This window comes from Amphiprion ocellaris, chromosome 22 (genome assembly GCF_022539595.1).
Source record: "Amphiprion ocellaris isolate individual 3 ecotype Okinawa chromosome 22, ASM2253959v1, whole genome shotgun sequence".
Taxonomy (NCBI): Eukaryota; Metazoa; Chordata; class Actinopteri; family Pomacentridae; genus Amphiprion; species Amphiprion ocellaris.
Genome location: NC_072787.1, coordinates 14,470,224 through 14,493,506, shown reverse-complemented (window position 1 = coordinate 14,493,506; position 23,283 = coordinate 14,470,224). Strand labels below are relative to the sequence as shown.

Genomic DNA, 23,283 nt, shown 5'->3' with positions numbered 1-23,283 from the left:
TCAGGACCTCAGACACTACTTAGTCTTTCAGCTGTTCAGAAGTGGGAAAAGCACATTAGGGGTCATTGTGCCGGCGCATTCCGGCGGTAGCACCCCGACTTGCTCTCGTCCAGCCTGGCAGACTACACAGGCCTCACCCCTGGCCATCACTCCCACTCCATCTGAAAACATAATTGATCTGGATATTAAACGGGGCAGTGCGGCTCTAAATAAAATTCCATGCATGCTTAATTCTCCAACGTGGTTTTGGAGGCCGGACACTTTCTTCCCAGTGCAGGCTAGTGTTACATGCTGGACTGTCTTAGCTGTGACCACCTCATAAAATCTGCCTCATAAATATTTTTCATGTGTTATTTAAACTAACGCAGCTCTCTATGGATTGGAGTGGTTTGATATATGTAAATTATGCATGGAGGTTCCTATGGATGCTGTTCCGACAGAACTATTCTGAATTTTGGAGTAGTTACAAGCTTAGGTTCAGGAGCCACAAGAATGTATAATAGATGTTGTACACTGAAGTGATCAATAAAATTTAGGCTTGTTTTACAGGAATTATGTAAAATATTCAATTAACAGAACTTTTACTTTAAAAAGTCCTACTATGTATCCAGTTTCTGTCTGCTTCCTGGCAGGAGAAGTGTAATTTTAGTGATAGTTAACACACAAAACAAAAAAACTGAGCGACATGTAACAGTTCACAAATCAGTTTTATTAATTTAAACACAATCAAATAATAATGTCAAAAACATCTGTACACATATTTTGCAGACACAACAATCTTTTGCGTTTTCACAATGAGGCCCATGTAGTGTAAATTATTTCCAGTTTGCATTTATGATTGCAACATAATAAAAAAAGCGTGCTGTATGAATCTATAAAACATTTCCTCTATTTACCTACCATTACCTTGATCTAGCAGCAATATGTAGATACCCCGGAGTGCGGGGGAGAAGTTGTTTATTTTTTTGTTGAGAAGATGGGGGTGGGGGGGTATGTCAAGGGAGAGAGGGATTTGAATTGAAATGTAAAGGCCAACAGTGATCATGTGCAAAGGAGGGGAAAATTAGAAACGCAACAAGTCGGTTTCCGTTTTAAGAAATTCACAGTCGATAGCACATGTCCTGTATGTTCACAAACCCCTCGAAGTTAGTGGCTTTTCTCTCAATGTTAATTATGGTTTCCCCATCCACAGATGTAGAAGCACTATGAGCAGCGCTTCATGTATTTCAGCTACTTCAAAGAGGGACACAGAATGTATTCTCAAAGATGAAATAAAAACACTATATCATACAAAATTACGCTTGCTGTACAAGAGTTGTTATAGTGCTTGTATAAAAGATAATAAAACCTATTCAAGCCTGCTTTTTTAAAATATCAGATTTCATCAAATTTGTCATTAAAATGGCTTTCCAGAGGGAGGAAGTTGCCACTTGCCATATCCGAAACCCTTATCAGAATTAAGTTTGCTTTCAAATATACGGGGCCAGGGCTGCAAGCTGGTGAAATGCCATAAGGACACAGGTCGTGAACTACCTTTCTGAATAACTAAAAAAAACAATAAAACAAAAACCTCTTTCCCTTCGAAATATGTGTCTAAAAAGGACGTGTAGTAGAGGAGACCTGTAATTCTATATAAAGATGTGATTGAAGTTTCCTGTAAGGATGAGAAACATCACAGAATCAAAAGAAAGGTCCTTGACACTTGACATCCATGCTTTTGGTCTTGACAAAACAATTTATCACAAAATCCCATTATCTACATATTTGTTTATCGAACATAACTTGAACACATCAACACTTTCAGGCGTCGCACAAGCTTATGTGCGATGGGTTGCCTTGTTTGTTTTTTTTTTACTTCAATGAAAAAGCATTGCCACCTTTCAAGAGCATGTACCTAAATGAATATAGGAAGGAATAGTCCAGTGATTACAAACTTACACACGCAAAAAAAAGATTTCCTCTGTACACGATTGTCTCAGCATTGTAAATAAAGTTTTTTGTAATTTTCTTAAATTATTAGAAAACCCTTTTTTTTTGTTTCTTCCATAAATGTCTTCCTCTCGCCGTGGTGGAAATCAATAGTACTTTGTAAAAGGCACGAGTCTTTTGTCATCGAGGTACCTTCTCAGTGGCTCGGTGCCACTCACAAAGTCTCTGTTCATAAATAAGAAGCACAGGACTCCCAGGCCGACGCTTAACAGAGGAGCAGTCGCTTTGTCTGTCTGTCCCATGATGGAGGGGAGACTAAAAAGTAGGTAAACAGATAAGGAACAGAAATAGAAGGGGAGGTGAGAAGCAGAGGGGGGATGAGCTAGAGGGATGGAGTAATGTCACCACCAGTAGTCGTGGGCCTGCGGTTTACTGTAGCTGAGTTCTGCGGCGAGGTGAGGTGAGGCAGGCGAGGCCATCAGTAGCTCTGCTCCCCTCACAGGTGTGAACCCTGACAGAGTCCCGGCACAAACATGGGGCCGTAAAACACTTTGACAGCTTCAGAAAGCGGCCAATTCACAGTAACCAGGGCAAGCAGCTGCAGCGCCGTAAATTCACCTCTCTCTACTTGGCTTCGTGGAAAAAAAAAAAGAAAATGTTTAGGGTTAAGACGATGTGTGACCGTATGTCAGCACGTTAACCGTGTGCTCAGCCTTCCTTTTTCCATTCTCCTCTTCTCTTCTTCCTATGTAGTGAAAGACAGACGCCAGGCAGCACAGGGGGGATTTTTTTTTTTCGTCTGAGCTGTGGGGTCTGCGGCAAGCGTGGGACGGGGCTGCAGGGCGAAGGTGAAAGGTTGCTTGGTGTGCTGAGGCGGAGCAAGGTGTACGATGGTGGTGTAGTGCTACAAGTACTCCAGGTCTAGAGCATGGTGGAGGGCCATGAGGTCTGAATGGCTGGAGATCCTCCAGAAGGGCATGTTGTGCTGTGGGAGGAAAAAAAACAAATATTTGTAGTTTTATTGAAACACACATTTTAGGTTCCACAAGGTATTAATTGGTAAGTCAGTTATAGTTATTAGAAAAAGATTATTCATCCTCTCAGTCATTCATTCGAGGAAAAATAAAAATTCTCAATTTCTGCCACTATATCTGCCAGAAAATATGCTCTAATGGTGCTAATTAATTTGCTAATGAATATGTGTGTCTGCATGCAGCATTTGGCTTCCATCCAAACCCAGCACAAATGCTGAATACAAGATGTGGAAAAAGAGCCAACAGATTATAGAACACATTAGAATTAAATGGGAGTTACTGTAATCTACAATTTATTTTGTTTAAATTTGTCTTCATCAAAAGGAAAATTTACAGTTTACAAATATGTGGAATTGGTATTTTACTGCAGGTTGGACAAAATAATCAACATGCATTTCAGATCTGGGACACTTGCAGGCCTTCCGAACACACAAGAAGTTCTATTTAGATTTTTTTCTTTAAACTGCAGCTAATACATTCAATGAATGCAGTAAGCCTGGTCCACTCACCAGGAAAAGCAATCATATCAAAAACACAAGTGCTCCTTGCTCCCTTGTGCATACGCCTGTGCAGCCAAATCGTACATCTGTACCTCCAACTAATTGCAACAACATGCAGTTTTATACCTCCAAACTAATCCAGTAGCTGCCTTCAACCTGAACAGAAATGAACTCCCCACAGTGTCTTTTGAATGAACCTCCTGCCTGCCAGTGTGTGCTTAGGACAGTGCAAATGAACTGTTGTTCCCAAGCAAAGGATGGGAGAGAAACCTGAGTCGCAGAGAATGAAAGGAGCTTGTCAGGTAGAGTCCTCAGCTCCTCAGTGTGTGGAGCCCATTACCCTCCCCTTATCAAAGGTATGGCCTCTCCCAGGCGTATGTTCCGCTTAGGAGAGCCTGCACTGACCCTTAAAAAGCTCTTTGCTTTTTGTTTTGTAAATTGTCTTTGCTTTTAAGTTTAAAAGCTGGAGATGTTATCTCTTCCTTCTCTCCCAGGCGATGGTAATAACTGAAGACAGAATTGTTTCAGGGATTGTGGATTTTTTTTTAGGTGAAGGAATGAGGGCTGAGAGAACCTCCAGACATTTGCTTTTGTAGTTCCACACAGTGTCACGTCTGATATGCGCCTCCTGACGGGTGAAATTGTTGTGTTATTTCACGTCCTCTCTGATGTTGACACAGAAACCTTTTACTGCATGGCGTGTCGTGGGACTCACACCACTCAAATGGGGGAAAAAAACACCTTATCCTTCCATCAATGTCACACTCCAACAGCTCAAGACTGAGTAAAAATATTTGCATCTTTTTCCACAATCATCCCTCAAGACCACATTCCCAGGGCGTGTTCACTTTTCATAATACGGAGCTATTGCTTTACACTTTTATCCAGGGTAAAGGTTGTTACTTCTCCCTAATCACTGCCTAATCACTCTTCATCTATCCTCACGCCTCTACTCATTGTTTACTGAGAAACAGGTGAAAAAGGAGCTGGAGGCTTTTCAAAGGGAAACTCCACGTCTTCAGCTTGACACTGTGGCTCACCGTAGCTGTCAGGGAAACATTCTCATGGGCCGCTGATTAATTTGCTAATGAATATGTTTGCTTTGTGTGGCTTGGTGTACATCCAAACTTGACAGAAGCGCTGAATGCACAAAATGTGGAGCAAGAGCCAACAGGTAACATTGAAAGAGCAAATCCGATGTCAGATTCATGTGAAGAGATACCGTCACGTTTCTAAAAGAGCACGGGGGCTGTGTCGGCTTAGAGCCTTTCTTGGTCCATCTTGTGCTAACAGGCTTGTCGTTGCAGTAAATATTCTAACTTCATCAACAATGATTTAAGTCTCCTTTATGTGTGCTCTGTTTACGATGTGCCTTCAACATGCCTGAAAGGGCCTGTCTAGCATTACACATACAGCATTCACACTGCTCAGGGTACCGAACAGGAATATATAATTATGCCATCTCTCCCCTCCCCTGCTCTGTAAACCTGAGATGGCGGAGGAAGAGCGCTGATTACACACTACAGACTTTCTCTCTTGTACTTGGACGCCCAATAAGAGGATAAACGAATGAAAGTAAAGCAAAACTGTTGAGGAGGAGAGCTGGAACGCTGGTTCCTTTCTTTGGAAAGGTATGGCAGGTATGTTTTGTGTTCCATAAGCATTCATAATGAACTCCTGACCTTATGGAAAGTAATCAGGAGTTCAAACATTATCTTTTCTCATACCTCCATGTATTTCTCATGAATGTTTTTACCAGATGACGTGTATAGAGCGTGGTATCTATTATTCCAAGTTGTCTTACCTTTTTTGAGCCTTGCTCCTCTTCCACCCCATCTCCAACAACAATGTAAACAACTTTCCTCCCAAACCTTTGAATTACTCTCTCAAAGCAGCTTTCCTTCCCTGTGGAGAAGTTGAGGACAGGATGTTAGTGAAGCACTGCGTGGTTGCAAACAGAGACACAGGCAAACACACACTTTCAAAGACTCACACTGAAGTTGATTCAAAGGCGCAGGGTGACAAGAGCCCCCTTTAAAACAGCACATGCACAAAATAGGGCAGAGTGTAAACAGTGACTCCAGGAAAGAGATGTGATAAGATCAGACCTTAGATAAAGACAGTCTTAAAAGCATTCACTTTGCCCTTCTCCTCCTCAAAACTACGATGAACAGACCAATCACTCTTGCATGCTACAAGCTCTGGTTAGGAGGACCAGAGCACTTCAGTGGACTCCTGAGCTTTGCTACAGCTCTGTACTGATAGGCCTCAAAACAGCGCAAGAGTGAAGCTTGATGCTTATTCTGCATTTGAAACTGTGAAAAATGGGGGAGGTGGGAAGAAAAGTGGGAAGATGGGGGGAGGCGAAGGAGGGGGTTCTGTTGCTCTGGAATGACATAAATGTGCAGAAGTGGTTTCATATGCAGAAATTGAGCAGGAGAGGCCTGGAGAGGCCCAGCACAGGCCCAGCTCCAAGAAAATAATCCCAGGCTGATTAGGACTATTCCTTCACAGAAGAACATCAACCCTCTCCGGTGACTGAATCTCCCACCCTGTCCACGCCTCAGTCCTCTCACTTAGGTAGCATATGTGTCTTAACCGTTTACACTCACCAAGCTCAAATAATAAGCAGTCATGTTTCACAGAGAAAAACACTGAGCACAGTGGGCAGAACAAAAGAGAAACTAATTTCAGACATGACATACAAAATGCAGTATTTACCTATTTTGGTTGCACTATAAATATTCTCGATAGGAAAGACTATTCCCAAGCCGTAGAGCAGGACCTTAGCCAGAGCAGGGATGAGCTGCGTGGTGGTCACCAGGATATTCACACAGTTTGACCTGAAGTAGGAAGACAGAGGAGGAGAGCAGAGGGATGACATCATTTTATAACACTCAGAGGGAGGACAAAAGAAAACACAGTGTGCAGAAAACAAAGACACTGCAATGTATCAGTTCTTTAAAACATGTCATAGAATGAAGAATTGGATCTCTGCTCCTTTCTCAAGTCAGATCTCTTAGCACTACCATTTATCAAAATCTGAAGATAAAGGCTGTCCAAAAGACAAATCCAGGGCATTGGTGTTGACTTTAATAGCGTGGGAGTATGGAGTTGACTTATTTACACCACATACAAGTTTATATATGTGCGGTATGGGACTGGGTACAATTTTCCTCACTGGAGTCCTACCTTGAGTGGATTAATGTTAGTGCTTTCAGTGCCAGTGTTAACCAGGAGTCCGTCAAGGCTTCAATTTCTGCTCGCAATTGCAACCAGGCTTCCCTTTTGGCTGGGCCCAGCAGACCTGAAACGCAGGGTAACATTGTTTGGGTTGGACCAGCCCTCCGAATACCACTGAAATTTTCAAAATTTACCCTGACCAAGTGCTGCGGCATGTGTGCTTTTAGAACACACACGTGAACACGCGCAGACACTCACACAAGCGCCCACACAATGAGGGCATGTACAACTGCAAGCTCATTTCTACTCAACAGATCTGTACAGAGCAGCACTGCTTGTTGGGGATTACCTCCGACGTTATTTTTGTAGGTGGTGTAGATTTCTTTTACTCGTCTGTAGCGGAAGGCCAGTTTTCTCATCCAGTCCACGCCTCCCCGCACGCCTGTGGCCAGACATAGGTTGGCACTGGTAGCTGCTGCATGGAAACCGTCAGCGCTGAAGTTATACGTACTAAAACAAAGACAAAGAAAAAACGTGTTAGCACAAGCTGCTTCACCATTGATGGCAGCTAAACATAGGAGACATTTCTTGTTCTTGCTTGAAGAATCAGTGTGCACTAGTGCTGTACCTTAGATCCTGGCCATTGTCATCAGAGGACACATCGTCGATATGTACCTGGTCACATTCCTGAAACACACAAAACATTCATTTTGGTTTAAGTGGGGTTCCTGTGCTTTTTAAGAAATGCCACTTTTTATTTTTTAGAATTCAGAGAAGTTTCTTTCTTGGAAGGAATACTCCCACATGTTCAAGATGATTTTTTCACTAGAACAACATATTTATTCAGGAATGTGTGCTCTGGCTGGACACGCCGGCAACTTTTTCTTTATATCCTTTTAGAATTAGATCTATTTATTTATTGTATTTAACCATGAACCCTTACTAGCTCTATCTAAATCAAGAATTTACCTCATCATCAGTCTGAAAGGACTGCTACCACTAGAGGGGTCTAAAGATATGGGCACCCACAGGCTTCAATTAGTCAATTAAGCTTCAGATCAGAAACTCCTTACACTCCCTAGGTTGGCATATATAGTGAAGGAATGCATGTAGGCTAGTTAACATAGAGCCTAGTAGTATAAAGAGCCTTGACACTAAAAGTCATAGCATGTGTCTGTTTGCATGCATCTCCAAACATATGTGCACAACCCTCTTCCCCTTTGGGATGCCTGGCTCATCTTGGAAAGGTAAAGGGATTCTGCAGCTCTGCACTGATTCCACCGGTACACAGTAACACAATCCAGACTTTCTGGTAAATGTAACCTACTAGAAAAATTGAACCTGATGCTAACCGCCAATGAAATTATGACCTCTGATTGCTGCTGCGCCACACACCAACACAGCCCCGGGGCCAGTCAGCCGGCCAGCCGGCAAAAGAGCGCAGGAGAAAGCAGACTGAAAATCTGTTATTAGTTTTCCATTTATAGGAGCGCTCTAGTGCCTCTCCCCTCCTCCCCTCTCTCTGCCCCATCAGCCAGCTTGAAATGTGAGGGAGTCCTGCATTGGCATTCAGATAAACACATTTCACATGGGGCAGAGGAGAGATAGGGAGGCTAAAGCTGCTAACTGCTAAAACTTGGTGTGGCTACAAATATAGGCAACAGGAGGTTGAGCAATACGCTTGCTAAGAGGCTTTGAAATTCATGTGACGCTAACCACTAAATTTGTTTCAGTCAGCTCTAATCTAGTGTGAATAACGCACAGAGCATTTGATATCTCCATGATGTAGTTTCTCTTCTAATTTTTCTGGAAAGCTGCAGGTTTTAAATTAGTTACGTAACTGCCGAAAAGGTTAGTCTCACCTGCTTAAAGTTATGTGAGAAATAATAATTTCTCATGGAAATAGAAACTTGAGGAAGAGAATTCCTCTGGCCTCAAGTATGAAATATCCCTCCAAATTTTTTGAGCTTTTTAATTAAGTTTCATCCGGCTGTTAAGACACCAAAACACAGAAAGGACTTCCTTGTTTTAAGTCAATCTAACTGAGGCCAAATGCTGACGTTATTACATTCCTCTCTAATGCTAGAGCAGGGTAAGGGTAAGGGCTTTGGACCGTAAACCTTTTTTATTTTACTGGTTCCCCTCTGAACAAATTTTTCATCTCCCTGGATTTGTGGAGAGAGGGAGGGAAGAGCGACGTGAGGAGAAACTCAAACCAGCTGTTCTTTAACAGAATTAAAATCTTGACCCCCAACCCCAGCTCTAATGCAGCCATTCTCTCGCCAAGCCTCTCCCAGCAAGCCCCGAGATCCAAAGAGGAAAAGACTTTGACCCCGTGACCCGGCTCCCCTCCTCTCCGGGGCTCCGGCACCCCGATAAGGGGGTGGAAGGGTAGAGAGGCGGAGATGGAGGAGAGTAACGGGTAAAGGCTGGGGGATAGAGTCCAAAGTGACCTCACATGGAGTGAGCTCTGAGCACCACGTTCCAGAAGATGGACTGTCAACTGACATGGGGTGCATGTGGGGGCCCATTGCTCTGCTGGCCTAATCTGTTCCCAGACACTCACCAGCAGATCTTTAATAGTTGAAGAAAGCAGCAATTTGTCGCAGCTTGGGGATCTAATGCCAAGAATCTTGTGGATAATTTATGTTCACGAATAATCTCCAAATTTGACTCAGAGCAGAACTCAAACCAGACGTATTGGTGTGCTTAATTCCTTAAGTAGTGGAGGCATGTCTGTTTGTATAGGAAAACAAAAACAGTACCCTGAGTTAAGCACCTCATAAAGCCTCCTTTCAAAGACCTCCCATTCTGGTGCAAGTGACTGGAATGCTTCTATTATCCAGTAATTACCTGCTGATGAATAAGACACAATCTGCTGACAATCAGCTCCTGCCACCTCTTTCACTGCTTTGGCACAGAACAATTTAGGTCCACTCATTTGGCATATCATCCCAAATTGCATGCTGTCTGCTTGTACCTTGCTGACAATAGCTCCTCATGTTTATTCTTCTCATGTAATGTTTTTCTTTCAGAGTGTGAAAGCCAGCATGGATCAAAACAGATATCGGAGAACAATATTATTCACCGTGATAATTATAGACCTAGTTTAGGTCCTACAGCCAAAACTCTGCCATGACCCGAGACACGTAAATATCCCTCAGCAATTAGGGCTGACTGCAGCCATTATAAGTGCTGCTTGATTATGAATGATTTTTCATGGACTGGTCCAAATCCTCAAAGCTAATAAACACATCAAACCTCAACAACTGTGAAGTGTTAAAAATTCAAAAGGCCAAGAAAAATATAGGGGTTTGGGTTTTACAGCTTGAATGCCCGTGCCCCTTCCACTTCATTGTTTTTCCGTGTTTATATAGTTTTTCAGTTATGTTACGATGCTTAATTAACAGATGAAAAGGGGCTTGGGACCTCCAGATAGAGGTCTGTCTTGTGTGCACTTGGAATATATAAAGGAAGAGGTTGTTGGAAGAATGAGCAGGCTCCAACAATTACTGTTTCCAGCTGGGGCTGGCATAAACCTCTGCACTGGATCCCTGGGTGGACTGGGAGAGCTAATGGAGGAGGTGTCTGTGGGTAATGTCGTACAGTAACTCTTACACACACTCATTAGGAGCCACTTCTGAAGGCCTCGTAAACACCACAAAACCATGAATGGTGCAGGTCGAAGTGGACAGAAAGACAACACTATTTGGTGCTGAATTTTACTATTCAGGGTAATTCTGAACTCGACAAATAAACACCTAAAATTTTTTTGTAGAGTAAAAAATAAATAAATTTGTAGGTGGATATATAGTCAACTGAATGCAAATTTTAAAAATGCTTAATGACAAAGGAAGGTCAAATCATAATTTGTGATTATTCAGTGTCGCCTTATGATGACGTAGCTAATTTACAGTCATGCATAACTTCACAAAAATAATTCATAAGCACCTGAAGTTACTGACCCACTGGAAGTCTGAAAAGAAAAAGCGACATGCTGCTATTATTTTGTTTATTTAACACTAACAATAGACTGACAGGCCTTCATGACGGTGGCACATTAAGGGGCAGTCTGAGAATTTCTTAGAACCTTTTGAACATCTCTTTTCCATCGAATCCCCCCGTTCTCCCCTCACCAAGCAAACAGTGGTCTCTCTAAAACCTACAATCACCACTAACTCACACCAGATGTTCCTACTGTACTAAGGAGTGAAGACCCTCCACCAGAAGCCATTGCAATTACTCCTTATACAAACACTGTCTTTCTGTTAAATTCATCAGCAACATTCTTTTCTTTTATCTGAATTCATGCAGCTACCAAGCCGACTTTATCTGTACAGGAAAGAATAAAACATTAAAAAATGCCCAAGAATTGAAGACAGGATGCCTCTGCTTCAGGATGCTTCCATCTCTGCATCATTCACTCTCGCTTCCCTTTTCTGTCTCTGTCTTTCCACTAGTCTGCTGAAAACCTTTTCACTGGGGAGGAAGCTATCAGAGCCCTCTTTGTTCCCTTGGCATCTGTCATTAAGCAATCAGCGATGACGGCCTGAGTCTTCCTGTAGCCCTGGAAAGAGCTCAGAGTGGTGACTGCAACAGTCAGAGGCAGGGAGAAGAAAGACGGAGCAACTCTGCAATGCATGTTACCAAAACACAGAAAGGACCATGTTAACTCCCGTTTAGCCCTGTTTTTCCCCCCATGAAGGTCTAGGTCACTGCCATACAATAGTGTCCACTTTTTGGATACAAGCTGGCCCCTCTCTCCCCCTATCTCATCTTCTCTCTCAGGTGAGCTGCTGGGGTGGGGGTGGGTGGGTGGTCAAAACCACAGTGTGAGCGATAACAGCTATCATCACGAAATTCCTTGTGACCCTACAGGCTAATGCCATGTGAAAAAGGCTCATCCATGGTTCGCAGGTTCTCAATACCGCCACTCTACCGGCAGAGGCTGTCATCCCCCCCGTGGTCTGTGACCCCCAGCAACTTCCTTCTCTGTTCCCACCACAGGCACCCCTGTCTGGGGGGGGGAAGGAGGAGGGTGCAGGAGGGAGGGCTGTGATTATCTGGGGGTCAAACACAGGATGTGGGTAACAAAGGGAGAGTTCTTCAAACCCACTTCATTCCAATCCACAATCTGTGCTTGAACAGTCACGGAATTCAAACAGCAGTGCCAAACAAAGCACAGGTATAGAGAAGTCTATGCTGTTTTTACAGAAAAAAAAAAAATCCCGCAATCAAGAGAAGGGATACAGAGGGAGCTTTTCTCAGGAACAAACTACATTTTAACAAAGTGGTCTTTAAAGTGTCGGAAAAGTTGGAGAAGGAGGAAACACCCCACAGGTAGGCAGCAAAAAAATATAAATTAGTTTTGTGTGATAGATGAGCTGCTCCTCATTATTTCCTATTTTTGGCATTTCACATTCAAACCGCACCTCAAGGAGAGCAACATTAAATGCTATATCAAATCTCAGTCATTTCAGCATTTTCCATCTCCAATGAACATATCCACAGTGAAACAGTTTATTCCTGCCAAGTGGACTGTTGTTTGGACAAATCTGTGCAAGTTTCTGCTCTCCTCCTCCACAAACCATGTTGGACAGGTGCTGCGTCTCCCTTTTTAATCCAGGACAAGAAATCTATTCTTAAATATCATCATTTGTCACCAGACAGTAATGTTATATTTTCCGTGCACCCTCAACTCCTTTCTGGTGTTTGAATCGGCTGTGTTGGGATAGTGGGTAGAGGGTGGGGGTGATGTGGAGCTCTGTGGAGCGAAGATTGACAGGGTGGCTTTGAAACCTCCACTTTCTGTCTGTAGTCTTTCCAAAACACACCAGTGGCCTTGCCTTCAGACTTGATGGAGTTGTGTCGAGGAACATGACAGAACTGCTGCATCAGTAGCCAAGCAAATGATGAAATACCCACATCAGGGTGTACAGAACCAAATAAGCCCATCTGACAAAATACACAGTATATGAAAGTGGCACAATCTGGTTTCAGCACAAGTTTTTTGCCAGTACAGAGTTTCATGGACTTATCTGATATTATGACGGTTTTTATTTGAAATATAAATAATCACTGGCACACAGCTTCAGTGTTAATTGGTAACTGATTAACCGACTGACTTAATTTCACGATTCAGTGAAAACCACAGTTAGCCTCGTGTTCTTCCTTACTAGGAAAAAAATCGCCAAAAAAATAAACTATCAGGGAAAACACAATAAAGCTACCAGTCACAGGGAATGGCAAGTACAGGATCTGACTCTCTACAGTGGGACATAAAACCAACAGAATGGCTCCACACTAAGAGGCTCTGGAGGACCATTTCAGCCAGTAGGAAAAGGTAACCGTGCGTTTCACAGCATCTCTCATTAACAGGCAAACCCTGGGTGAGAGTGACAGAGGAGGTTTCAACCCTGCGACTGCAGCCTGGGAGCTATAAAAGGTAGTCAGCTTACAGTATTACTGGATTGCTACATAGGTATGTGTGTGTGAGTGTGGATACTTTTACTAATGTACAGTATGTATGTCTTTGCATATGCTTGTGTGTGTGTGTTAAGACGTTGTAGCACCACATGTTTAGAGTGTATGTGTACAAATGTGCAAGTTAGCATTGCACACAGCATGGAGGCATCAGTGGACTAATTTAAAATGTTCCCACCTTTAGAGACCTCTCCCCCTCTGTCTCTCTGTGAGTGGTTTGCCCCTATGCCCTTTATTCTCCAGACAGGGAGGGTTGTTTTCTCACCCAGGGAGGCGGGAGACGGCAGCCCCTGTACCCCACTGAGAGGGGAGCACAGGGGGCTTGGCCAGCGAGAGAGAGGCCCCTGGTTCCCACATACTGCTCTGCATTAGCGTTTGGGCTACAGCAGCACACCTACAGTAAACTCACACCCCGAGTCACAGCAGAGCTGTCAGTCTTCCCAGTGAACTCAGCCTCAGTGGGCTTCATTATACACATCACTTTAGACCATCAATTAACTCCACATGCAACCCCTGCCATAGTGCTTGCATAAAAATGACATTCAGTAGAATAATTTTTCTATGTCTCAAAAATGAGACATATGAACAACAACTCGTCTTATTTATTTATAGAAGTATGTTATTAAAAAAACACTGAAAAATATCACTCACTGACAAAATATAATTCTGAAAGTACAATAATAAAAACTAATAATTTACTTGCCTTTATTTCCTTACCACTATGATGTTGCTATTATTTAACAAATTGCAACAGATATTGACTTTTTTATGTTTTTAATTTCATTAATCTAAGAAATAAAATGAATTGCATGTTTATCTCTGTATCTACTGAAATGTAACATCTTCTATAAGGAAAAATTAATACAGTGGAGATCGCATCAGTAGGGATCATATTGCCTTGAATTACTTTACTAATACTTCCTTCAGAGCGCATTTTTGATCATAAAAACAGATTGCACTGTTCATATAATACTACACCCGTCCTTTAAATGGCTGAGCAGCAAATGGTTTGTGCAGGACGATCGATGGTGAGATTTGCGCCTGCAGCTTAGGAGGGCAAGGCTTTTGGTGAAGCTGCACTATTTCTGTGACCCACCTTAAAAACAGTGAATGAAAAAAGAGAGCGCTGATCCAGAAAAAGGTTAGAGGAAAAAGAGGGAGAGAGAGAGCGACGTAAGGGTGAAACTGATCCCTGTTGACCCCTTCGGCATGCCCTCTTTCTTTTTATGACTTTCCCCTGAATCATCACTCACCAGCTCTATCAACGTGGTCCAGCCTCCACTGACACACATCCACACTTGAACACACATCGTACACAAGCTAAGACTAAGGCTTCTGCTGTGGCTTCTGCAAATTGACTACAATATTATGCTGCTTAATTGTGATGTTGAACAATCCTATGACAACGCTTTAAAAAATATTATTATATTAAAAAAAATATACAAAAATCATTTTAAAGAAATTAAAATAATAAAGAGCAATATATTGTGAAATTACAAGGAAACGGAGCCTGTATTTAATGTCCTTGTGCAGAGGCTGGCAGGACGACAGTGTTAAGACTTAGATGGACCACTCACACACAGTTAGGCCACTAACTCTGCACCTGTGTTTCTGCACAGCCTCTGGGGTCTCCCTTTATGGCTTAGACCAAATTAGATGGACCATATGCATTTCTGCACATGCTTAAATACATAACTGCTGCTGGCTGCGGTATTTATAGTTGGACTCTATTTAGCTCTATCTGAGATGGAGGACTGTAAATCAGCAGGGAGGAAACACAACTGGTTAGGCATTGCTGAGAACTGGCACTTAACACTCAGACTGACCCAGCTCAGTTTAACAGGAGAGATCAATATGCCTTCAAGAGAATGTCACTCCTCCTCTGGTATGATTGTTAATGACAATCACTGCAGCGTCTGCAGAGAGGTCTTTACATTAGACGTTCTAAAAAGCATTCTTCCAGCAGACGACAGACAGCTATTTTAGTCATAATACGGCTCTAGTTTTAGCTTGAAAAAAATCACAATCTTTTAAGTGTCAAAACTGAATGTAAGAATTTTGTTACTGACATAGAGCAGAAGAAATATATGCACAGCATTTTTAAATAATTTTATAAGTAGTCTGAGCTGCCAATTCATCTGTGAACAGTTCCATCACACATGAAAAGAAATCAAAACACAGGACAGATGTGGAGCAAAACCACATTTAAGCGTTGTCACAAACTGCCATTTTTTTTTCAAATGATTGGGGCACATCTATTAAATAAAGTGCAGCTAGAATGGATTCTACATGGCCAGGGCATAAGGAAATATTTAACCAGCCAATTGCAGCCAATTAACTTTGATCACGATGACTGCATTTGGAATCTCAGTCACTCGTCTGTCTGGGGAAGTATGAACATTTTCTTTCTCTGTCTCCCCTTTTTTCCTCCTTCTTGGGTTTGCTTCATGTAATACAGCCGAACATGGTGGTGAGTAATGAGACTTGGCAGAGTGGCCACAGATCTCTTCACACTTAAGTATCAAACAAAACATTTCCTCTCCTGTGAGGTCAGCATAAAGCAGGACACTGAGGAAAAGCGCTGGGTCAGTGGGATCAGATTCACCGGGAGAAAGAAGCTGAGAGGAGGAGGCACGGACTGAAATTGCGGAAATAAAACTCAATAAAATCGTAGACAGAGAATTGGATAGAGCGAGTGTTAAGGTAAGTAACGTGGAAATAAATTGCTTTGATTGTTGTTAAATGTGATGTGCAAGGACAGTCAGTTGAGTTTGACATCTGGACCTGAACAGAGGGTGCATTTCATGCCTGTTCATGTGTGTGAACAAATGTTACACACATTTTTCTGTACATACAGTCTGAGCCTATCTGTATCCCTGACCCTCTGGTCTTTGCTTCACCTTTCCCCAGAGTGTAGCAGATACTCAGACACACCACAACACACATGCGTGCACACCTCCCTATTCCTGATCCCTCTATTCCTGATCCCCAGGGGAAGATTTTACACTAGCTGTACATGAATCAGGGGGGCAAAGAAGCATGGAAGGGGAGGCGGCGAGGTATTTCATGCTGTGACAGAAGGGTCTGTGGTGTAGGTGGACAGCGACACCAAGCACACAGCATGACACACAGTCAGACAGAGTGGCCACAGAAACACTAGAGCCTGACAAATTGCACTAGCCTCTATGGGAGTGGGAAGGAGGTGGAGGTGGGGGCACGGCTAGTGACCCAGGAGACTGACAGCACATGTAAAATTCATGGTATCCCTTGGTCTCTGAGGTAATACTTCACCCCTATGGGAGTGATAACTGAGAAACAGGCTCCATGCTATGAAACAGTTGTTGCCGCTTTTGCTAGAATCTTAATGGACTGTTCTTACGCTCCTGTTAGAATATATGTGCTCCTCTGGCCGCTAAAACCATCACAAAGTAAAACAAAGGTGTTTGTGAAGAATCAGAACACAGCAAAGTCAAACATACAAATACACTCACCTCTAAGTCGTTGAAGAATAAATGTGTGTCGGCCAAGTTGAAGATCATTTCTTCCATCCTCAGGCCTAATGATACAGATGTTGGTGGGTCCTGAAAAATAGACAGACATTGTTAAATCAAACAAAAATCTCTTTTTGGAATTGTCAGTGTATATATACAGATTCTGTATAAGTTTAAAGAAACATATGAGGCAGATAAAGTAATACAGTAAGTAATGATGTTCCCTGTAAGTCACTCAATTAACACAGAATCTCTTTAAATTCCACAGCAGGCTTTTCCCATAAAAGCAGACATTAGCCGGACTTGAAAGTTTCAGCCTCTGTTTACGACCCTCTGAAAGGGACCAGAATAGTCATCAGAAACGCCACAGACTTGAACGAATGCAGTAAAAGCATGTCTCTTCTCAGGAGGGGTGGTCGATTTAGAAGAGCCGGGGTCACAGCATCATCGTAAATAGCCCATTCTCCACATACTTGTGCAGAGGCATCATCTGATTGCTCTCTAGATGTTATAATATTATTCCCCTTGAAGTTTCTTTAGACTATTGGCAGACACTCTGTTATTATAATTGCAAAATAATTGCAAATGCAGAATACAGACTCCCTGCATCAGGCATTTTTTTTAACTTAAATCTTGATCTCTGTCAGTAATGTGAAACGGTCTGTAATGGTGATATGGTTGCACTGTCTGTAAGATAATACCTAGAGAGGAGTGAACTACACTGTAAATAGTTAATGAGCCTGTGACAATGTGTGTGATTTTCCCTTTAAAAAGATAATGAATAGGCAAAAAGTCTTCAGTGCTTTTTCAATAAACTTTTACAAAAATATAAGCCTTGTGTAATTAGATTTTCTATATTAATAAAATTGTTTAACTCCTATACCTCACTTCTTGAAAAGTAATTTATCCATACTATTATTAAGTTATGGTTCTAATATGTAACAACATATAAATCAAATTACAACAGATTAACTAACTGGAGAGATGTGTTTCCATGCTTTCTTTCATTTTAACAAATTGAATTAATTTTATATCTTAAATCTCTAATCAGCAAAATTGTCTTCTGCAAGCAAAGGATGAAGACAAACAATGGTCAGCTGTGGAGAAGGTTTTCCTGCAGCTGGGGGAGACCAATACTAAAGACAGGCCAGGCAGGACCAGAAGCAGGGATTACAGAGTTAAACCACCTAAAGACACACCTGAGCTTTTCACTGATTAGCTGTCACACCCGACAATGCTTATGTTTTCACTAAAATGACAGAGTACAAACCACACAAGTAGAGCTCAATCCCCACTTCTAGAGCCTTTCTCCGTTCTCTTAACCTCCCAGTTTGAATCAATCTTTCAGTAGGAATTCATCAAAAATAATTAGCCCTCTACATCAACAGACTACCAGCTCCGTCTTCCAAACCCCTGGCGCTGTTGGGTCATTTCGTCTTAAGGACTGGTTCGGTGGGAAAAGGCCGTCTTCTCTGGCGCAAGTGAATCCTTTCCAATTAAATCTAAACAATCAGTCAGTGAGGGAGTTAAGAATACAAGCAGGCCAGAAGGCCAAAGTGCTGCTGCTGTCATTGCTCCAGCACCACCTGTCCTGAGATGTCAGTGCCTCCAGGGGGGGCGCCAAGTCCCCCCCACTCCCTCCCTCTGAGCCCCTTACCAATAACACCCCCCCACCAACTTTAAGCTCCAGCTCTGGCCAGCCCAATAGCAGCACAGCTGGCCTCAGCCATCAGCTTTATGGGGGTGAGCTGCCTTGATGCCAATTAAAAGAGCTGATAAGAACAGCAGTGTGTTTATGTGTGTATGAGGAAGGAAAAAAAAAAGTCAGAGAGAGTGGGTGGGAGGTCACAGCGAGTGAGAGAAAGTGTGGATGTGCACTCACTCAGATACACATCTATTTATAGTAGGCTCAGCACAGCAAGGAGGAAAAACTGTTTTGTAACTTTTTTGTTTGTGCCACTAAGATAGAGATGACACGAATGTCAGGCGGGAGGAGAGACACGGTGGTTGTTATGGTGGATGGCTGCTTCTGGGGGATGTTGGTCTGCCTCACTTTCTTTTCTGAGGTAGTTTACAGATCTGCATTTCTGATAGGCTTTGATATAGTGTGCTCTGTGGTTGCTGTGGGGAAGCATGTCTCTCTCTTACGCTATTGCTTTAATGCGATAGTGTCAGCAAGTTGGGGCACGACAGAAAGAGAAACGCTGGTGGAAAGGTGACTAAAAATGGGCAGAGGAGGAGAAAAACAGGGAACAAAAGCGAAAACAGAAAGTGAGATCGACTCTAGTGGCTGTCACATCCTATAAGAGCTCTGATGGAACGGGCCCTTATGGAGTCAGGAGTGTTTCCTGTTTCAGAGTAGCCCACCGGAGACCCTATGCGTGTTCATATTTGTGTGAGCGCGGTGCGAGAGCCCCTCATCACGGAGCCACAGCTCCCTAAGCCTTAGCTCTCTCTTCACCCAGCATGCAGGGCTGAGAATAAAGTAAATAAACAGTGCAGGGTCGTGGGGCAGCCCTCTTTCACCCCAAAAACAAAACACTGCCCCCATCAAACACGCCCTCATACCAGAACAAAGGCACAGAGCATGGGCCGCAGACGCTAAGCTCTCTGACATATGAGGAGCAATATGTCATTTTTGACTTCAAAACCGACACATCCATAGCCAAAACAACTGGTGATTTGAAACGCTGCCCTTAGGCGAAATAAAATAAAATATACATTAATTTAAGAATTTGCGATAAATGGACATCAGGATTTTACAGTCAATTTTGTTCATGTGTACTATATCTAAATGGAAAAAGAATGATGCACTTTGAAGGCTATATAAAACTTATGACCTCAACAAAACCATGAGAATAGGATTTTGCCTTATTTCCCAAATTGTTTGTTTTGAAAGTTTAAATATAGAGAAGCAATTTACATGAAACAACAAATAGCAAAGCCTGGAAAAGTAAACTTGTAGAAGCGTACAAAGTGACATGGGATAGAAAATGACCTTGCACTATAATAATAAAAATGTATATTTGTTAAGATATATATATATATATACAAATGTATATATTCTTTAATTTGAATCCCAATTAAGACAGGTTCAAGAGAATCTCTGTGTTCCAGTTTGGGTTTTGACTGAATTACATTTGGTGGACATTTGGTCTCCGGCCAGGGTCTCCAGGGAGATCCTTGCCTGAAAAGGATGGATTGAGAAGCACTTAATTAAACTAACAATGTGGCATTTCTGAAGGAGAAAGGAACACTCAAGATGTGTCAATAGACATCCAGAGTGCAACTGTTGTGAGCCCCTGCAGCCGAGCCCCGACCAGCCATGCATAGCTCCAACAGCTGCAAAGAGCAGTGAAATACTTGCCAGGCCTCATTGGACCTATTAAAAAAAGAAACAATTATCTGTACATTGAGTTCTGCTCTATCCTCTTACTATGGACTTAAAGCAACGTGAAATCTATCCTCTGCTCAGTGGCCATTAACCCACTCTGATCCTTTTTTTTCCTCCCTTTTAATATTTATGTGTTTTGCTGATAAAGTGCGCTGCTACTGCCACAGTCTGATGTCACTCACCCGTCCATATCTGTTGGCATAAGAACCCGTAAGCAAGGAATGGAAAATGATGATCGTTTCATCCAGGTCCCAGATGAAAACTCGCTGGAGAGACGGGGGCAGAGAGGGAATGGAGAAACAAAGAAAAACAGAGAGAAAAGAAGCAAAATCAATGGTGCACTCTGTAGGGCTGCAAGGTGATCCTCCTGGTCAATAGGCCAGGAGCGTGTATTTGTGTGCCACAGGGACCAGGATCCATTTGCTTGGGTTGGTCACCGCAACACTTCTCTCATCACCCCACTACACACTTTCCACCCCTTGCCCTTTACATTAAAGTAATCAATAGTGACAAACTAATTAACTAGATATGTTAACATGCCATGATGTCAGTGCTATAATGGCTGCTATTATCGTCGTTAAAATTAATAACATATTAATGAAGAGCCCTCTATATTATGAAGAGTTTATTTTGACATATGGTCACTATCAATGCAGGCGAGAGTGCGATTGTTAGTCTCAGCTATTGAGCAGCCTTCAGTGACGAGAATATATTTATAATTCACTTCACTGATGACTCATTTCATCACATGCCTTATTGTTTATTTACAAGGTATACATGAGAACTCTATATAAGATACGTGTTTAGTGATGAGTCACATATTCCACAATGCATCAATAATGCATTTAAGGAATCAAGTCTTTAAGAATTAATGCCCATCAAGTGTTAAAGTTGGTGTGGCAGCCATATAGTAAGTGGATTAGTGTCCATGTGCCTCAGACAGGGCGAGGTTGTCTGTCGCCAAGGTAGCGGGCTCACCCTACCTCAAGGTCAGAGTCGGGCGGCGGTGATGGGTTGTTGTTCCTTCTTCCACGGCCACGTGACTTTCCATCCGAGGCCCGGCGCAATCGATCCGAATCTGAATCTTTAATGGGGGTTGATGGACTGTGGATGGTACTGTACTCTACTGAAATAAAAGAAAGAAGGAGGAAGGGAAGTATAAAAAGAGTGTATCGAAGATGAGCTATTACTTGCTTTTAGAAAAGACGTTTGAGTGACCATTTGTCTTGATGCAGGACAGGCAGCATCCTGCATGAGAAGTTATTCAGAAGCAGACAATTCAGGCCTGCAGGTAACAAACATATCGTAAATCAGCTGCAGAACACATACTAAAAGCAATTGTGCTCCATGCTGATTTAATAAACAAGAGGTAACAGAGTGCATGTCAAGTAGTAATAGCAAAGATGTCAATTATCTAAATTGGATGACTGTTAAAGCTGGCTGTCTTTAGTGTTGATGGATGACAATTTAAAATGCAGTCATAAAGTTTTGAGTGGCTTATAAAGATACAATCTCAACTGCCAGATGATGCATTAATGTCAAATGAAATTATGGGAAATTGTCTTCAGTTTAAGCTTTATTTTTCCTTGTTCGCCACAGTGCAGTTTACTAGATGTACTGAGTGAAATTGTCTCCTACTTACACTGTGGGAGGAAAGATTTTTGGAATTTAGCTCATGCTCTGTTATGGAGATCAACTTCTATTCAGTGTGAATGACGGGGTTCACTCTAACTGCTGTTCATTTCAAAGAGAAACATAACTCTTACCAGGGTCAAACCCCTGATATTCAAGTTACACAAGGCAACCCTGATGCCTGCAGTTTGATTCCTACCTGCAGGGTTCTCTGTGAGGGCTTGGCTGGTGATGCCAGCGGGTGGCTCCTGGAGGGTGTAGGTGGTGGTGGTGGAGGGCGTGCTGGGGCTGGTGTTGTTACTTGTCATGTAGGGTGAAGTGTACGGTGAGCTGTTGTAATACTGAGCATACTGGCTCTGACCAAAGGCTGGATAACTGGGGTAGTCCTGTGGAGAAAGACAAAGTAGAGTAATGGGAAAAAAAGGTAGGTTATGTTTGGATAAAGATAAGACAAATAGGACAAAAAACACCAAGAGATAACAGAACAATAAGTACAACTGCATGGTAGAGGGGAGATGTTGATCAAAAAAGCAGAGAAAAAGAGACAAAAGGTAGCAGACTTAAAAAAAAAAAAATAAGTAGGAGGTTTGGCAGAGTAATCTGAGATATGCCCTGCACCAGTGTTGCTACTTTACAGTGCAGATTTCAAAATATAAATGCAAACACATGTCTGTTCTGTCCTACATCTGGACACCGATCTGTCTTGTTATTTTTTTCTTCTCCCTTTCCTCTGTGGCATAATACATATGCGTTGGAGGAGGTACAATAGATAATCCTGTGTACAAAGCTTCTGACATCGTGAGTGATTTATGTTTGAATGTGTCACGGATGAATTGTAACATATTGAGTATGCATGGTTCATAAAGTTTTCCGGGTTTCAAGCCTGCAATTCCAACATCAACCTACAGCTACATATTGATACCAGACAACAGAAAAAGAGCGATAAGGAAGAAGTGCACAGCTACCTGTTGTGTGCTGTTAAAACCAGTTGAGTTTGTCAGGGAATTGTTTCCTGCATACAGTCCTGATGTTGTTGTGAAAGTGCCACCTGTAGGGACAAAAATAACAGAATTTTGAGTAATGTATAGCCTATGTTATATCAAAAAACAAGATTAAATCTGCAGCAATGGACAGAAATGCAGTGACAAAAATGACATGGCACACTGCTTCAGAAAAAAAAAGCTTTTTTTTAAAAAACAACTATATGAGGTGGTGAACAGAGGGAGGCCTCAGGGAATGCTCCTAGCAGTGGCCTTATCTTTCTCCTCTTCCTTCCTTATCAGTGATTGGATCAGGCCTGATGAATGATGCGGTGGGGGTGAGGAGGGGCAGAACCTGCTTCCAAGCCCGCACAATGTGAGGAACACAAGAGACTGTTGTGTGTGAGCTACCGAAGGGTGGCGTGGGGCGACAGGGGGTAGAAATGGTGGATGCACTGGGACGGAGCATGAGGGTGCCGGTGGGAGTGGGGTTGGGGTTGAGTGGGGGGGGGGGCACTGTAGTGACAGAGAAAGAAAGACGGAAGCTTTGGGTCCGCTGCTGAAATCCATTCCCAATGAATATGTATGCCCCTCTTTTCACTTGCTCAAAGGATGGTCCTCCAGGGTAATTAAATGATTCAACAGGGTTGATAGCAT

General features: G+C 42.6%; 1 protein-coding gene across 23 annotated transcripts in view; it reads right to left on the bottom strand.

The window, feature by feature from the left end:
• Window positions 1–688: 688 nt before the first annotated feature.
• The window catches only part of eya1 (EYA transcriptional coactivator and phosphatase 1), a 64,324-nt gene continuing 41,729 nt past the window's right edge, over window positions 689–23,283 (bottom strand). For 16 of the 23 annotated variants that reach the window (XM_055007176.1, XM_055007178.1, XM_023297754.3 and 13 more), the window contains 11 exons: window positions 22,612–22,694; window positions 21,846–22,032; window positions 20,998–21,140; window positions 20,197–20,280; window positions 16,621–16,710; window positions 7,275–7,333; window positions 6,996–7,156; window positions 6,656–6,770; window positions 6,185–6,306; window positions 5,268–5,368; window positions 689–2,914 (listed from right to left, as the gene is read on the bottom strand). In XM_055007176.1, the coding sequence (XP_054863151.1) occupies window positions 2,834–2,914; window positions 5,268–5,368; window positions 6,185–6,306; window positions 6,656–6,770; window positions 6,996–7,156; window positions 7,275–7,333; window positions 16,621–16,710; window positions 20,197–20,280; window positions 20,998–21,140; window positions 21,846–22,032; window positions 22,612–22,694 (1,226 nt within the window). In that variant the 3' untranslated portion in view covers window positions 689–2,833. The remainder of the gene's footprint in view (window positions 2,915–5,267; window positions 5,369–6,184; window positions 6,307–6,655; window positions 6,771–6,995; window positions 7,157–7,274; window positions 7,334–16,620; window positions 16,711–20,196; window positions 20,281–20,997; window positions 21,141–21,845; window positions 22,033–22,611; window positions 22,695–23,283) is intronic. The other 7 variants (XM_035942709.2, XM_035942706.2, XM_035942708.2 and 4 more) reach the window with 1 other exon arrangement.